This window comes from Chionomys nivalis, chromosome 3 (genome assembly GCF_950005125.1).
Source record: "Chionomys nivalis chromosome 3, mChiNiv1.1, whole genome shotgun sequence".
In the NCBI taxonomy this organism is placed as follows: Eukaryota; Metazoa; Chordata; class Mammalia; order Rodentia; family Cricetidae; genus Chionomys; species Chionomys nivalis.
Genome location: NC_080088.1, coordinates 83,921,104 through 83,937,980, shown reverse-complemented (window position 1 = coordinate 83,937,980; position 16,877 = coordinate 83,921,104). Strand labels below are relative to the sequence as shown.

The 16,877-nt window shown below is 45.7% G+C and overlaps 1 protein-coding gene across 4 annotated transcripts in view; it reads right to left on the bottom strand.

Annotated features, from left to right (window-relative positions):
* Katnal1 (katanin catalytic subunit A1 like 1) overlaps window positions 1-12,341 on the bottom strand; it is a 62,756-nt gene extending 50,415 nt beyond the window's left edge. The window contains exons 1-3 of one of the 4 annotated variants that reach the window (XM_057764344.1): window positions 12,042-12,341; window positions 4,941-5,116; window positions 3,127-3,287 (exon numbers count right to left, since the gene is read on the bottom strand). In XM_057764344.1, coding sequence (XP_057620327.1) covers window positions 3,127-3,287; window positions 4,941-5,102 — 323 coding nt within the window. In that variant the 5' untranslated portion in view covers window positions 5,103-5,116; window positions 12,042-12,341. Of the gene's footprint in view, window positions 1-3,126; window positions 3,288-4,940; window positions 5,117-11,528; window positions 11,818-12,041 lie in introns of those variants that run through there. The other 3 variants (XM_057764346.1, XM_057764347.1, XM_057764345.1) reach the window with 3 other exon arrangements.
* Between the last annotated feature and the right edge of the window lie 4,536 nt (window positions 12,342-16,877).

The window sequence follows — 16,877 nt, the reverse complement described above, 5'->3', positions numbered from 1 at the left end:
TTTATTATTTATCTGAAAGAATACCATAGCTCCTTTTTCCAAAGCTGACCATTGACTTTAACTTATACCTCTTGGTCATCATCACTGAGTTCTCTTATTTGATCCCGTGAGGGAGAGACTCCGCTATAGAAGAGGCTGAAATCAATGTCCAGAGTTAAAGTAACTATGGCGCCAGAGCAGGTGGGCATCAGTCACGCTGCTCAGACCCAGGAGGGGACGGCAGCTGTCTTTTTAAAGAAGCTTGCCAGGCAGCCATCATCTCCAGGTGGAGTTTTTGTTTCATGACTTGGAGAAGAAACACAAGGTTTAAAGTGATAAAACGGTGTTCAATTCCAGCTTCCCACGGCCTTTAACTGAGAGTACACGATGACCTGGTCATCTTTGCGCACGTTCAATGCACCAGACTGAGTTGGTTCAGTAACGCATGCCTTGCATGCACGTCACTAAAGCATTCTCCACCGTGGCAGGCCACTGCCGCTTGTTTACAGGCAGAGCCTGTTCCTGGAGTCTTAAATTATGACCCACATTAGTACTTAGATAATAAACATTCCACACCCCCAACCTCCAACCCCACCATACAACCTCTTGAGTTGTCCCGTGTTTTCCTGTGGTCACTAACAGGTGTGATAAAGGTCTGAACGTGAAACGTCCAGATGGGTTCATGTGTTATACACTGGGTCCCAGGCACAGGGCCATGTGGACCCTTCACCAGTAGGGCCAGCATGTACTGTGATCTTGGAGCGTGTACTGTGATCTTGGAGCGTGTACTGTGATCTTGGAGCGTGTACTGTGATCTTGGAGTGTGTACTGTGATCTTGTCCCCGGCGTCTCTGCTGCCCCTCTGCTTCCAGTCTCTAGGCGAGCAGAGGCGCTCCTCCGCCAGGTACTTCCTCCACACAAGCCTTCTGCCCAAAGCACAGCGCCCAGTGGCCTTGGACTCCAGCCCCCGAAGCCCTGAACACTGAGCCTTTCTTCATTGCTCCCATCAGGTATTTGTACTGACACAAAAGTAATACAATGTGGAAACGAGAGCCTCTCTCCCAGGTGGCACGCATGCTCAGATTGTCGTGTTCATATTCACTGTCTCTAATCCACAGAGAACCAGAGACACACGCCGCGAACAAGGGCTATACGTGACGGAAGTGCTTTAGACTTCGTTTTCCCTTATGTGTGCACGTGCCTTGGAGGCCAGAAGATCCCCTGGAGCTGCAGTTTGGAGGTGACTATGAGTCGCCCAGTGTGGATGTTGGGTACCCAGCCTGGGTCCTCTGCAAGACAGCACCCACGGAGCCATCTCTCCAGCACCCACATAGGAAAAAAAATTTTTTTTAATTTAATGTGGAGAAAGTCTGCTGTGTGTTTATCTTTTATTTTCATCATTTAAAAAATAGGATTGAAAATAAGTATAGACATAAATGCAACCTAAGTCATAGGCATGGCAGAAGGACAAACAGCAGGAGAAAGCTGAGTTAGGAGCTGGTAATAAGTGACAGTTTCCAGGTCGGCAATCATCAACGGGAGATTGTTAGCCACAATTTTCATCATTGAGTCACAAATGTTAGAGTTGCCTCCTGAAATTAATGAAGGCGACCTAACAATTCAGAACATGAGCTCTAAAATATCAATTTACTAGTAACTCTTAGCTTTAAGCCAGAAGTAGATTTTGGAATTAATGACTTCCAGGAAAAGTGAAGCATTCCATTAACTGCGTGTACAGGGACAATGTGATGCTCTGACAGACGACCGTCCCTTCCTTCTTTCCTTCCTTCTTTCCTTTTCTTCCCTCCTTTCTTTTCAGTATTTACTCTGGAGTTTCCCAGAGAACAGTCATGATTTCTCAAATGGTGCGCTCTGAGGAGTGAGGGCTACCTAGGCCAAAAATGCATCATTGTTCTGAAAAATAAATCTTCACCTAGTGCCTGCCTTTACTAGGGAATCACAAACACCAGAACTCGGTAGGCGAATTCCGGAAGAATTTAGGTGTTTGCGATGGTGCAGAAGGCAATCCTGGCACTCAGGAGTTAATTCAAAAGATTCACAGGTAGAGGCCAACCTGGGCTACATGACAAGTTCTAGGACAGCCTGGTCTACATAGCAAGGCCCTGTCGTAAAACAAAACAACAAAAATATTAACCATTTTTCACAATCCTTTAAATGTTTTGGAAAACTTCAAGAGAGCAGTCAGTTGAACAGATGACCTCAGCTACTGGCAAAGGAAGATGTGTTTCCTATAGAACAACACTCTGCCCACAGAACCACTTCACAGCAAGAGACACAAGGAAAGCCCAAAGACCTGATCTCAGATCCCAGTCTAACCTAACTCACACATCCAATTCCCCCAGGGCTCAGTCTCCTAACTGGTGAACTTCATGGAGTTCCTCAGCCAGTGTTGAACTCCTACCATGGGCAAGCCTCTGTGTTAGCAAAGAACATTTACTGTGCAGTTTTTAAGCAAACGCAGTCTTGGCCCTTGCCTTCCATCACTTGCTCTCTCATCCTGAGAGACAAGAAAATGCAACATGACAGCTGCAAGCCCATGCTGCAGCCAGTTGACAGGCCCTGAGGACCATGAGCAGCTTAGAGGTATGAATTACTGGGTTCCTTGGAGAAAGAACCCATGCAGAGACAGCAAACAGGAAACAGGAGGAGGAGAGCAATCAGATGGAGAGGGTCAAAGAAGCAAAACAAAACTTTTGGTGGGAACAAAAGCCTTCCTTGCCACCCTGAGGAGTCTGAACTTTAAGCAATGATAGGCCACTGAAAATTACAGGTGTCCCATCCACACTAAGACTCTGGCAGTCAAACCAGATGAATCCAGTCTCCCCACACTCACTGGAAGGGGTCAGTCCTCTCAAACAAACACCAAGGTGTGGTGCTAATCTAAAAGACATCTCTTAACCGCTGTCAGGCACCTGTTACAGTGACAACCGTAAGGCCATGGAAAGCAAGGGCATGACACGGATTTGCCTCTTCTTTTACCAACACAAACTCTGGACCCCTACAAGGAACAAACATGATAAGCATATTAAATCTATAAGCCCCCAAAATGCTTCTGCAAAACTGTTCAAATAAAGCTTACTCTGAGCATGGCTATCTAGAAGCTCCTATCGACCGAGTCTCACTTACCTGTGTTCTGCAGGGACAGGGGGTGGCCAAACTGCCGGATCTCTAAATGGCTCATCTTGACAAGACACAGGGAAGTCCGGGGGCTTGTCGACTTTAAAGCTTTCTAATGTGTTGACAATACTCTTAACTTGTTCGTATTCTTCCAACAGTTCCTGCCGGACCTTAAGAAAGGAGCCGTTACATTAGAAGCCGTTCAAAGTTCACACAAAGTGCAAATAAATTACTGCAGAGGGTAAACTTCCTTAGCACTAGTCAAAGTGTTCAAATGAGTCACAGATGCGTTATAAACAGCTATTCAGAGCGGCAGGCGCAGAGCGCGGTGAGAGCCGGGGCTGCACTGCACGCCCCTTCACAAAAGGGAAGACTGTGTCTAGTAAAGAATGTGCTGATTATTAATATAACTGAAAACAAGCATTTGCATCAGGAACAAGTTATTCACCCAAGACATTGAAGATACTATGCTAAATCTTTCAATATTCTTAGAGATTAAAATAAAATTGGTCAAAATTGTCATCCCCATCCCCCACTGCCCCTGTCACCAAGGATGAAATGCTTGCCCTGAGAGACTGGTCACTGGGGGTCACTGCTAAGGACCACACAGCACCCACCCTTATTTATGACCCCTTCACCTCAGCCTCTTTGGGCCTTCACCTCTTCTGAGTCCTGGATAAAGTTTAAGTCAAGACTTTCCCTACATTTGAAAAACATAACTGAGTACCTACCATGTGGAAAGTCCTGTCTTCAAACTTGGCACCCATGCTAACTCTCAAGAGCAAACAACGACTGGAAAAGTTGTACCTATAAACTCCTTTTTTAACAATTAGAGCAATTTTTAACCAGAAAGCACACTTAACTCCAAAGCAGAGCAGAAAAAAAATTCCCTGGAACAGTATACTGAAAAGAGCCACGAGGAGCTGCAGAACAAAAGCAGACCCCCAGTGGAGGGGACCGCCAGCATGTGTGGCCATAAGACACAATATACAGGACATTACATGCTGGACCCGCGTAAAGTGCGCACGAGAATCTCTCCAGAGAAACACTCCCCACCACAAAACACAAGCACCCTGCCTGGGAGGGCAAGAAAACCTGAGACCCAAGAATTTCAGCCCAAGTCACAGCTAGTGTGGCGTTCTTACTCAATGCAACTGGTGAATTTTCTGTTGGAAAACAAGCCCATTTTCCCTCAAAACTTAGGGAGCACTAACTTCTGACGGGTAGAGAAATGAGGGGCGGCTCTGGAAACACACCAAAGGAAACGGAAACTTCAAAGTGCTGTCAGACTTTGTACTTTTAATTTTAAAAGGATTTTAAGTTACAACAGTAATTGTGGAAATTATAATTCAAGTTTGCATTAACTGTACTATTATATAATCAAGTTGTACAGTCAAAAAGACAGAAACGATGTTAATGCCTTGATTAGATTACCAACTCATTTGTGTTTGTAAGGGCACTTTCAAGGAAAACTTTTATGAAATAGGTCAAAACTACAAAGAAAAAAATGAAAGGATAGACAGCAACAAGAAACACCTAATTCTAAAAATTTGCTGTCAGATACAATTGAGCACAAACATTTTCAAAAATTAAGAAAACCTTCAGCTACAATTATGTGTCCTCAAAGATTAAAATGCGTGGTCAGAAATACACAGACTATTGAGTAGATATCAGAACCGCACATAGAATTAAATGTGAGATGTAGTTCAGTATTCAGACCAATAACAGAACGTGTGAATTCTCTGGTAATTTCCCAACTCTGCTGCCTCATGTTAACAGAACACGGCCGCCATGGTGTAGGGAACAGTCGCGCGCCGTCCTACCTGATGCCACTTCCCTTTGACGGCCGGGTCTCTCACTGACTGGCAGTGTCTCTGGATCTGCTGGACCACCCCCTGATAGTACACCATCGAAGAGTCATAATTGCCCAGAAGCGCATATTCTCGCCCTTTTTTGGCATTGTCACAGATCTCTGCCAAATTCATCTTCCTTCAGATACCTGAACAATAAAATGCAATGCGTTTTTTAAGGTTTTAAAACAGTTATCAATTTTGTGACATGTGCATCGAACTGGTTCAGAGTCAAACAGTCTTGAGACTGCGCTACATTTCCAGTTCTCTAAGTACTCAGGAGGTCACAGAACATCCAGGGGATAACAGGGAGCGCCACCGAGGTGACAGACAACTGGAGATGAGGACCTGAGTGCTGCCCATTTCTAACTGCCACCAACTCATCCCATATGTCCACGAGATTCTTTTCTGCCCGCTACTTCTTTATGACGTCCAAAGACGTATGTGAATACTGTGAAGTTAGCTTAACTTTTGCTGCTTTGCTGAGACCCTCAGCCCCACTTGAGGTTATACTTCGGAGGACAGCCTATAAGTCATCATCATCCAGCTGCCATGACTGCATCACACAACAGAGTGAAGTATAAATTAAACTGTGAGAGACTTCTGCATCTCAATCTGTCCTTCTCCTTCAATGTGTATTTGTTTTGTATAAGGGAGAGGAGGCCAGATAACTTTCATGAGTTGACTCTACTTGCACCATTGAGCCATCTCTCCATCCTGTTTGACGCTATCCTACTGGCTCCATCCTTCTGATGCACGGAATGACCTCGGAGCCTCCGGTTTCTAGGCCAGTCCTTCAGCTAGGCAACGCTGGCTCTTCTCTAGACTTTTCCAGAGTCTCCTAGTCACCCAAGGCTTCTTAGCAAAGACACTTTCTACACAAGACCATAAGCACAGAAACTCCTGAAAGACAGAGGAGGGGCCCTAGAAAAAGTACAAATCACCCTACTATCCTGGAACAGCAAGCCAATTAAATGTCTAATAGGGGAAATAGAAATATTTCTTCTTGCCTTCCTAGGAAATTACGCTTTGGTTTGGGTAGCCTGACTTTCCCAAAGTAGACAGTGGAATCAGCAAGCTCTGGGCCCAAGTGAGAGACCATGCCTCAACATTTACGGTAAAAAGCAAAAGAGGGGAACCCTGATGTCACTCTCTGACCACCACGATTTGTTCACAGCCATGCCATTGCACCTACACACACATGTGCACCCAGAGACATGCATACACACATGCATTCACACCACATACATACATTTAAAAAAATTTTAAGAAGCGCCCAGGAGATCAGTAAATTACTTCTCTCTGTCTATCCAGGAGAATGCTTCCAAAGAAAAATCAGCCTTGGAGATAAGGCCTGCCCAGAATGTGGGTAGCAGCATCTCACAGGCTAGGGACCCAGACAGAAAAGCACGCGTCTTCTCTTTGCTCTCTGGGTGCCACAGCTCTGTCACCATGCCCTTCCGCCCTAATTCACTAGTAGTTAGGACCGGAAGCCTGGAGCCAGCCTACCATCGACAAAACCCCAAAATCGTGGGAGTCAAACAGAGGCTTCTTCCTTTAGGCTATGAGTCATTCCTATCTGTCACAACAGTCTAGACTCTTGCTTTATGGCTAGCTTAGCCTCAGTGAATAAACCTGTACACACAAAGTCCTCCATAAATTATGTTCTTCTAAGGTTGCTGTCTGGCAAATTATATTATTTCTGCTAATATATACAGACATACCATTTTGTAGGGAAAATATTTTGATATAACAAAAGGGCTGGCATCCCTTTTTATAAAGGTTCAAACAAGCATTTAAGTTCTAAGGACTAGCAAGCAAAATAGAGGACACTATGCAAAGAATTATAAGGTAAAACTTTCTATATTCTCTGGTGATAAAACTAAAAGCGATAGATAGCAGTGACTCTGTAAAGCAGGCCTCCTAATGAAAAGGATCAACTGTCTCCAAAGCTTCGAACTGAGTTAGTGCTCCCCGTTATCCATCACAAGCAGCATGCCACCAGCGCTGGTTTTTAATACTGCTGTATGTTTCATCTGTTCTTAAACGACGCCATGAAAGACAGTGTGGTCCTCCCACATCGCGCTAGCAACTGCAGCCACGTGACTTCCAGTCAGCACAGGCACTGTTCAGAGAGTATTTAAACAATGCATTCTGCAGATTATTCAAGACCGATTAAAGAGGAAGCTGAAAGGAACTTCAATATCATAGTTAAATGGATATCTAATATGAAAATTTGCCTCAGTCTGGAAAACGATGCTAAAACCCGTCTGAGCTCAGAAGAATACTGACAGCCACTGTAAGAATGGAGATGTCAGCCAGACAGTGGTAGCACATGCCTTTATCCCCACACTCAGGATCTCTGAGTTCGAGGCCAGCCCCCTGATCTACTGAGAGAGTTCCAGGACAGCCAGGACTACAGGGAGAAACCCTTGGGGTAGGAGAGCAGAATGGAGCTGTACTTGTTTGTCTTCTGACTATATGGAGAGCTGAACAGCACAGAGAGTGTGCAGAAACACTAACTGGCACAGCAATAATTTTTATTGCGGTCTTGGTTTTGATATAAGCACCTGCTCTGTCTTAGAACGTGTAGGGTGAACTCATTAAGAAATATTACTGAATTTATGGCAAAAAGCAAGCCACATAGCATCCAGTAAGAGTGGCTGAGGGTAGTCCCTCTCATTCTGACAACTTCCCACCTCCACCCGAAACTCAAAACCTAACTATCGCTAAGCCAGCAGGCGGCTGTGCAGCTAAGGCAAGGGAAGGTGTTGCTCCTACTCGTGACATAAACTTATGGACCTGACACAGCTAATTCCATAAGGGAATTCCGACCTTGACTATGGGAAGATATAAATATTATCTGCGAAACACCAAAGAATGAATGACAAATGACCACAAGTTTAATCTAGCACACATTTTCCTGCCTCATAACCATGTCCACTGGAGTTCATCTCCATTCGACACAGCTGTTCACAATCACCCTTCCAATGATGTATCTTCAAAGATCCAGGTTGTATGGAAATGTTTTGATGTCTTGAAAACTCTGTATGTGTCCTCGATGCCCCCCAACACACAATGTTTGTGCAAACTCACTTTTTAATCACTTCAAGTTCAGCGTTGACTTCCCAAATAAACAACGGAGCAATGTTGCTAACATCTGCCATCTCATCAAGAGCCAACGAAAACCACTCCAAATCATTTTCTTGGGTTTTTAATTAATTAATGGTGCCCTCAATGCTTCGAGCAACCGTTCATGCCAAAAGGCTAATCATTTTAAACAAGTTTATTTTCTCCAGACACAATTCTATGCCTACTGCAATCCAGCTCCCCAAAGGTCCCTGATTTGCTTGACTAACAAATGCGCCATTTGTAAATGACCGGCAGCGCGGCTTCATTTCCACTTTGCAATTCTGTGAAGAGATTCTCCTGGAAGCGGGTATTCATGTAAAAGCCTGCTGGTTCAACCGGCCTTGACTGTCTTATGCAGCTTGGCTATATTGGGTTGGCTTACTCTGGTGACAGTGGTGTGTACTGATGGCCCCCGGGTCACTGCATAAGCAGACTGCTTCGTGCTCTGACTCGCTGCCATCTAAATGTTCCAAATGCATTTTCCACCTTTCCTTGTTCTGAAATGAATATGCACTAATAATTTAGGTGTCAAGTTTAGCACCAAGACTTGGCTGGCAGCCTATCAAGTACTTGTAGCAGGCCTGTGCAAATGCCACTTGATCTCTGACACAAGGACTCAACTCTGCCATTGCAGAGAAAGGCAGCCATCAGCGGTACATAAACAGCGGAGTGGGACTGCATCCCAATGTAGGGTCTTCTGTACAGATACTGAAATCTGAATTTCCTTCCATTTCTATGAGTGATCAATATATCATTTTTTTTTCCTTCAACTACTAGAAAAGGGCAAAAGTGATCCCTAGTTCTTGGGTCATTCAAGAACAGCCTGATGGGTACTGGCCCCTGGACTGCAGTTTGCTGGTGCTTGCTCACGCACGCATCTTTCATTTTAGGGCAGGGGGGGTTAAACCCCAAAGAGGCAGAAAGGGAAAACATAATAAAGAGAAGAAATCGTGCCAAGGGAGTTGGGTAATGGCTTTAATCCCAGCATCTGAGGCTGAAGCAGCTGGGTCTCGAGGACAGCCTGTCTATACAGTGAGTTCTAGCTAGCCAAAGCTAGAGCGAGACTCTGTCTCTAAATAAAATGTGAATAAAGCAACCAAAACTTTAAAAAAAAAAAACAGAAGTCGGGCGATGGTGGCGCACGCCTTTAATCCCAGCACTCGGGAGGCAGAGGCAGGCGGATCTCTGTGAGTTCGAGACCAGCCTGGTCTACAGAGCTAGTTTCAGGACAGGCTCCAAAGCCACAGAGAAAAAACAACAACAAAAAAAAAAACTGAGAAAATGCAAAACACTTCAATGTGGCCAAAAGATTTTTCAGAAAGTTCAATAAAATTCATCAGCTTCTAGTGAAGCTAGCTAGGAAAAGGGAGAAACATTACCAATTGGAACTGAGGGAGGGCTAGCATTGCAAACTTCACCAGATAGCTTACTGAAATAGACAAATCTGTGAGGTCACAATGCACCAAAGCCACTCCAGAGAACCTGAGAGTAACCTCACCTGTCCTGTATCAGTCGGGGAAACTGAGTCTGTTATTTAAGACCTCCTCAAACCACTCCAGACCCAGCAGCTACACGCAAGCCCTAGAGGGTCCTAAAGGTGGTTGTTTTTACTCTTTACTCTTTGTTCTCTGGGGGGCCTGCCACCCAAAACCCAAACAAATCATTATTCTTTCTTATGAATGCCCAGTCTTGCTTGGCTTGTTTCTAGTCAGCTTTTCCTGAATTATATCAGCTACCTTTTGCCTCTGGGCTTTTTCCTTTTCTTCTCTGTATCTTACTGGTCGGCCTCCTTCCTTGATCCCTCTTGCTTCCCCCCCCCCCCCCCCCCCCGCCCATATATTCTTTCTGCCTGTCATCCCCACCTATTTCTCTCTCCTGCCAAGCTATTGGCCGTTCAGCCATTTATTACGGCAATCAGGTGTTTTAGACAGGCAAAGTAACACAATTTCATAGGGTTAAACAAACACGGCATAAAAGAATGCAACACATCTTTGCAGCATTAAACAGATGTTCCACCGCATAAATGAATGTAACGCATCTTCAACTAATATTCCACAGCAAAAGACACTCTCCAGAAAGAGGCAAAAATATTTTCAACTCATGTTTGAAGATTGTCATCAATTCTAAAACCAGACATAAGAAAACTCCATGCCACTATTCCTCATGATTGTGGATACAAAATGTTTACATTTGAACCAGTTCTGCACTGTATACCAAAGGTCTCCCCTGGGCTCCATGGAGAACAAGCTCTTCTAAGAGGTTGTGGAAAGCACACCAGTGGTTGGATCATGAGTTAGACACACTTGGTTGAAGTCTCCAGTTCACGACTTTGGACAATCTCTCTAAACCCCTTTCGTCATTGCTAAGTAACAAAAACTGCTTCACATATTCTTTGTAGGGCTTAACTAAGGACCTCAATGCAAACCACTGTGTATACACATTCAATACATGGGATCATTCTTCTTGAAATGACTGTTCCCATCGCACAACCGTGAGGAAATGAATGCATGCCACGGACGAGATGCCACCTTCTAGTCACATCCTTAGTTCCGCCACTTAACATATTAGCTAGCAGTAGAATCGTCTTACATGTATTTCAATGAATAAATATAATACCTCAAATCTCTACACTATATAAGACCTCTCCTCCATCTCTACAGCCTTACTATTTTACCTCCTTATCCAAAAAAAAGAAAAATACTTTAAAATGTAAATATGTCAGCACAATTGAGAGAAAATAAGTTTAGTGCTCCTTGTCTTATTTTTGCTGTTATTTCTAACATACAAAAATATACATACAAAAAATAATATAAGTCTACAACAGTGTCAAGTACGTCCCAACTTACCCATATAATACCAAATGTGAGGTTATCTATCTATTAAAAACCTTAATTTAAAGGATGCACTGAGGACTACTTTCCAGATCTGTCAGCTTTCTTCCCACTAGGCCTTTGACTCAGTTCTTGTGGTTGAGCTGTATTCCACAGCACGACATTTAAAACAGTAATACTTTTTAAAAAGATGTGGCATAGCATGTTTTATTTTAAAAACATGGCCCTAGGAAATTCTGGGGAAAAAAATATTTAGGATAACTAAGGAAAATAATACCACATATGGTCTTTAAAATTTTTACTATTTGCTTTAAAAGTTAACTAACCATTTAAAGTTTAACTAGACTTCAAAGTACAAACGTTCAGGCTGATGAATGGGGAGCGGAGGGGGAAGGGGCGCTCGTTATTCCACAATACTGAACCTTATAACGAAAATGCAAAACGGTTAAAAAAAAAAAAGACACCCGCCAGATAACAGAGGCATCGTTTATCCGCTCTCACGCTTATCCATTTAAATATTACTGTCCTCTGAACGCACACTAATGAATGAGTTTAATATGCCAACAGCTCTGAGCTACTTGAAAATAAGCAGAAATACCTAGAGATTCACGGGGAAAGGCAAAAGGCCTTTTAATGACGGGTTCGTCGGGTCTCGCATAGACCTTGTGCCGTACACACAGTTCTGCACCCCAAGGGGCAGCGCCCTAGGAGGCCCAGGCCCCGCGCGGTGGCGATGGGGCGGGGCCGCGAGTGCTGTGGCTGCGGGGCCCGAGCGCAGCACTGAGGCCCGCGGCTCACCTGAGCTTCCCCAGCCCAACGCACCCCGTCCAATTCAGCGACCACCCCGAATCCCCCGGCAGACAAAGAACCCCATTAACGCTCTCGGGTCCGCTCCCAGTTTATCAATCGGTCACCGCGCTCGAAAAAACTGGGCTTTGTAGTTCTAGGGACCGAATCACCCAACCCAGGAGGCGAGCCTGAGAAGCCATCGAACTACAAGTCCCATGATGCCCTGCGATCGGGACCACTGTCCCCGCGACTCTCCGGATTTTTCCTCCGAGGAGCGGCCTAGTGTAGGGCCACCAAAGGGATGCGGACAGGGACTGCCCACCTGGGCGCCGCTGCCCTGCTCTCCCGGTCACGCCGGCCCCTCGGGCTCACCACCTAAATCCTGCAGGTCAGGGATGTCAAAAGAGATGGGGCGGGGCGGTACCCAGCCAGCTGCCAACCGGAGTCCGTTAGTTCGCGGCCTGGGAGGAGAGGCGGCGGCTCACGGTTGCCATGGCAGCCGTGGCAGCGCTGCGGGGAGGGCGTGTGGCTGAGTCAGCTCTGGGAGGAGCCTGGGAGGAAGAGTTGTGGGGCAGGATGCTCAGGGGCCGGTGTTGCGAGCACAGAGACCTCGCCTGGAAAGATGAGGAGCCCGGCGACCCGGTGCAGGGCGTGCTGCACCTGCCACATTCTCACTGGACTTGTGCGGCGGCCGTTCGCGCGGCTCCTCGGTCTAAGGACACGACCTTCCTGAGAGCCAGCCTTGTGGACCGCTCTCAGCCCTCTCCTGCCGTTTTTCGAGTAGTGGAGTTGGAGCGAGCCTTTGCAAAAGATGGCGTGTGCACACAGCCTGTAGGAAAATTCGGGACTCGTTTGGAACTCGTAAATGGTCCTGATTCCCACCCATCTAATTCAAAGCTATATATAATGTGCCTTAGGCAGTTCTTTGCCCACTCACCACGATCGTCACTGTAGTGTGGGCCTAATAACCTGGGCTTCTCACACAGCGTCCTGGCTAACTGGTAACTGATGACTCTGGCCCCTTACCTATTTGCTCCGACGTGTAATCTGCAAAACGGAGATATCCCTCTGTTCCTGTGAGAAACTTTAATGCTGATGAAGCAGTATCAAGGTCTGGCATATCACTAGTAGCTTTTAGATACTAGTTAATCCAGTTAAAATACGTGGCTAGCCATTGAAGGTGGGTTGGCCGAGGGGGTAGTTGTCCTGCACTGATTAAAAAGTGCTTTATCTTGTTAGAGATGTAGTCAGGGAAGTGTGTGTAGGTGTCAGAACTCATGGAATGGAACAGTTCAGATCTGTACATTTTACAGTACTCAAGTATACTGTCAGGAGCCATTTTCCCAAAGATTGTAACAGGGACCATTGTCCTGGGGATGTTTGCAGAGAGGCCTACACTCCAACTGTATTGACTTTGTTAGCGGAGCCCACTCCACACCCAACTACCTTGAGAGCTATCTGTTAGCGGAACCTGCCCCGCATTCCAACTATCTAGAGAACTGTTTGTGGTTGGAATCACAAAAGGAACTTCCGCCTGCATAGAGAACACTAGGTGTGTCAACTCGTGACCTCCTGACCAAGGACTTGTGTCCTCGTGACCGGCTTGTGACCAAGTGTCGGCTTGTGACCATCACTGCAAGATCCCTTCCTGCCCTGGCCATGCCCCTGCCCCCATCCCAACCCAAATTCCTCATACAGGGGCTATATAAGCCACAACCATGACGCTAATAAACGGAGGCTTTGACAACAGGTCTTGCTTGGCCTTCTTCCTCTTTCCCGCCCATGTCTTTTCAGATAGCGCCTCTTCGGGGACCCTGGAATAACTGACCTGCCAGGCGGGTTACAACCCTAGAATAACTGGCCCGCTGGGCGGTTACAGTATACCTCAAAGGGAATGTAACGAGACGGCTCTAGTAGAAATCGTAGGGTATTCTAGGCCCAGTCTCCGGCTTTTATAGATGAGGAAATTAAGAAATTAATAAAAGGGGGAAGCGAATAACTGGCCTTGATGTTTTCTCATAATGCCTTTTGAGAAATTGGGGCTGGATGTGACTCATTTGTTAGAGCCTTTATCTAATGTGCGCGAATCTGGGTTTGATCCCCAGCACCACAAGAACCGAGCGTGGTGGCACATGCCTGTAACCCCAGCACTCAGAAGGCTGGAGGCGGGAGGACAGCTGTTCAGGATCAACCTCAACTGCACAGAGCTAAAGGCCAGCTTAGCATGTGTGAGAGCCTGAGAGAGAGAAAATGACAGATAAATTATGGTGGACCTGGGCGTAGTGGCTCACAACTACCTGTGATCTCAGAGTTTGGGAGACTGAGGGAGGTGGCAGACCTCAAATTTGAGGTCAACCTGGGCGACAAAGTGAGACTGTCTCAAAAAGGTGAGGAAGGAAAAGGGGGGTGAAAAAACACAATACTGTTTGTCAGAGTCGCCTGTCACAGAGGCCTTGTTAAAACTGGTTCAAGTCCGTTGCCCACCTCTGTGGGGACACCCAGTCTAAGACTGTACTGTCCATGGGGTACACAGTCTCGGGGTCACCTCTAGTTCAGAGTTCTTTCTCTGAGCACTTAAAGCTTCCTCACATCTTACCTGCCTCTCTCTCTCTCTCTCTCTCTCTCTCTCTCTCTCTCTCTCTCTCTCTCTTTCTCTCTCTCTTCCCCTTCCTCTCGAAAATCAATCTCCTCTCTTTGCTTATTGGCAAAGCACATTTTTCTGAAGGTCTGGAGTAGGTGGTTTTTAATGAAACACACACACACATAAAATTAGAAATCCTTCCCCTTAAAGGTCCTTTGTTTCCTCCCATGACATTTTCATCCACCAACTCCTAGCCCTTCAGCAGAAGCCACAACTTGCCCTTGTCCCCCATTTATGTAGTACAGTTTCTGCAGAAATCTTTGTCCTCTCTTTATGCGGTATTTTTCCATCTCCCAGCCAGTGTTTTCATGATCACCTACCATGGCTAACCTGGTTACCAAAGTATTTTCCTACATAGATAAAATTCCCTCCCCAAAGGAACTCTAGTGCCAGGAATTACAGGGTTTTTCTGCCTCTGCCCCCAGGGGCTGTGGAGATGGCACAGTCCATAAAGTGTTTGTCTTGACAACACAAGACAAAGTCTTGAATTCAATATCCAGAAGCAATAGGGCAGAAAAAAGCCAGATGTGGCAATGTAATTTGTAATCCCAGCACAGGGGAGGCCAAGCCTAGCCTACTCTGGGAGTTCTGGGCCACAGCAGTTTCAGTACCTCTGGCCTCCATATGCATTTGTATACACACACACACACGCACACGCACACACACACACACACGCACACGGTGTTTTCACATCGTTGTTTTTATCCCCCTATTGGTTTGATTTAGTCCATATGCATATGACGTATCTATCTTCAGAGTGGTACCAATTATTATACTTTTACAACATCTGTGAGAGTGCTTTGTCTAATAGAAGTATCAAGTCAGGGGCTGGAGAGATGGCTCAACGGTTAAGAGCACTAATTGCTCTTGCAGAGGACCTGGGTTCAATTCCCAGCACACATATGGTAGCTCACAACTGTAACTTCTATTCCAGGGAATCCGACACTCTCACACAGACATATGTGCAAGCAAAACACCAATACACATAAAAATTATTTTTAAAAAGTGTGAAAGCAGATGAAAATAACTAGAATGTGTTCTAAAGAGAAAGAAATGAAACCAGAACTCTGTATATGTTTAGCTTGTAAAGCAGAAGTGACAACATTAATTCATAAAATCCAGGACAGAATCCGAAGCAGAATGACATCTTTAGAGAAGCAACACTCGAACCTGTCACCTGTCACATTTTCTCCACTGCTCTGCATATGTAATGAGCATGTGTATTCTTTTTTACTAGAGAAAGTGATACTGATCTGCTCCCAGCTGAACACATGGTTTTTGTAATCCATTCATCCCTCATATAGTTTTCCATATGACCATCACTTGTCTCTGCAAGGCAGCTGGCCAGGGTTGTAGTGCAACCTGCAGCCATGAAAAGGACACCAAAGACAAGATTCTGATGCCTAGCGCCTTGATTTTTGGTGCCAGGATCCCAGAAAAATCAGCGTAGTGGGACAAGCCATTTGAGAACAGGTGACAGCAGAGACAGCAGACAGCTGCTCATGTGGACTAGGGTGGGTGATCATGAAGACCCTTCGCCACTGAGGCATAGCCAAAAACACCCTCAAAGGCCCAAAGAGCTTTGGAGGAACAACGACCAACAAGAAACTTTTTCATGTTTTCCCTGGATATTTTGTGTCTCAGTTACTATTCTATGGCTGTGAAGAGACACCATGACCAAGGTTACTTATAAAAGAAAACATTTAACTGGGGGCTTGCTTACAGCTTCAGGGGCTACTAGTTCATGATCATCACCATCAGAAGCATAGCAGCAGCTAGGCAGGCGTGGCACTGGAGCAGTAGCTGAGAGCTTATGTGGAGAGAGAGAGAGAGAGAGAGAGAGAGAGAGAGAGAGAGAGAGAGAGAAAGAAAGCTAAGAGGCTGTGGGCTTTTGAAACCTCAGACCCCACCCCCCAGTGACACACCTCCTCCAACAAGGCCACACCTCCTAATCCTTCCCAAACAGTTTCACCAACTGGGGACCAACTATTCAAATAAATAAGCCTATGGAGGCCATTTTCATTCAAACCACCACAGTCTGTGTCATTAAAGTGATAATTAACACTGTACAAAACTAAACCCCAAACTGGAGTTGGAAAGTTAATGTTAATTAATCTAACACTCTTACAAGGAGATATAACATGTCTGATGCAGTCCTGTGTTTCTCTTGGGGTCTTGGTCTTCTTGGCCTCCGATGTTTGATGTTGCTAGTCACCCATTGTAGTGACCCATGACCCTTGTCCTCTTCAGAGCTTCCTATCTTCCCATTGTATTATTCCCAAACTCCTCTACCAGTTCCAAAGGTCTCATCTCCACACCCATTCCATTCCCAGGGTTTCACCTCCCAGCTCTTGCAGCTGCGCAGATTTCTCTTTCTGGTTCTGACACCCAACTCTCAGGGTCCCACCAAGCAGGCCTTGTGCATCCTTGATGGATTCCTTTGCTTCTGTTCACCTGTGTGGCTACCACTGGCCTCCTACCTGTCCTGCAAACGTTAACTGAGGCTTCCCAGGAACT